General features: G+C 55.3%; 1 protein-coding gene across 1 annotated transcript in view; it reads left to right on the forward strand.

Moving 5' to 3' along the window:
* ARHGEF10L (Rho guanine nucleotide exchange factor (GEF) 10-like) overlaps positions 1-699 on the forward strand; it is a gene marked incomplete at its 3' end in the record, with an annotated part of 14,196 nt that extends 13,497 nt beyond the window's left edge. The window contains 3 exon segments of the mRNA XM_010072641.1: positions 1-68; positions 234-385; positions 388-699. The exon segment at positions 1-68 is cut by the window's left edge and continues 12 nt beyond it. Of these exon segments, the coding sequence (XP_010070943.1) occupies positions 1-68; positions 234-385; positions 388-699 (532 nt within the window).
* Between the last annotated feature and the right edge of the window lie 2 nt (positions 700-701).

Raw genomic sequence — 701 nt, forward strand, 5'->3', positions numbered from 1 at the left:
GGGCACCGACCAGGGCATCATCGTGCTGCTTCCCGTGCCGCGCTTGGAAGGCATCCCCAAAATCACCGGTCAGCACCCCCCAAAAAAAAAACAAAACAAAAAAAGAAAAAAAAAAGAAAAAAAAAAGAAAAAAACCCCCAAACCCCTCCCTATATGGATGCAACCTTATTTTTGGGCTCTTTGTTTTTTAGCAAAACCCTTTTTTAAAATTTTTTTTTCAATTTTTTTTTCAGGAAAAGGCATGGTGTCCCTCAATGGCCACGCCGGTCCCGTGGAATTTTTAGCCGTGGCGCTGAGCACCCTGGCCCCCGACGTGCTGAAAGGCGACCAGGATGAGGAAGAGGAAGCTGAAGAAGAAAAACCCCCGGAGCTGGATGGTCCCCCGCCTCCTCACCACATGCAATGCGCAAAAAAGGGATTTTATTACAATACCGCCTCCGTTCCACCTCCCACCTCCCCGGGCAGCTGCTGTCAGTGCGGGACACGCCGGTGGGGGGCACGCCGGCGCACACGGAGGAGGACGGTTCCATCTACGAGATGGCCGATGACCCCGATGTCTGGGTGCGGAGCCGACCCTGCGCCCGCGATACCCCCCGAAAAGAGATTTCCTCGGTGGCTATCATTTCGGGAGGTCGGGGTTACCGGAATTTCCACAGCGAATCGCCGCGCCGGGGGGGCGATGCCGGCAGCACCCCGCTCCT

This window comes from Pterocles gutturalis, unplaced genomic scaffold, assembly GCF_000699245.1.
Source record: "Pterocles gutturalis isolate BGI_N339 unplaced genomic scaffold, ASM69924v1 scaffold20527, whole genome shotgun sequence".
In the NCBI taxonomy this organism is placed as follows: domain Eukaryota; kingdom Metazoa; phylum Chordata; class Aves; order Pterocliformes; family Pteroclidae; genus Pterocles; species Pterocles gutturalis.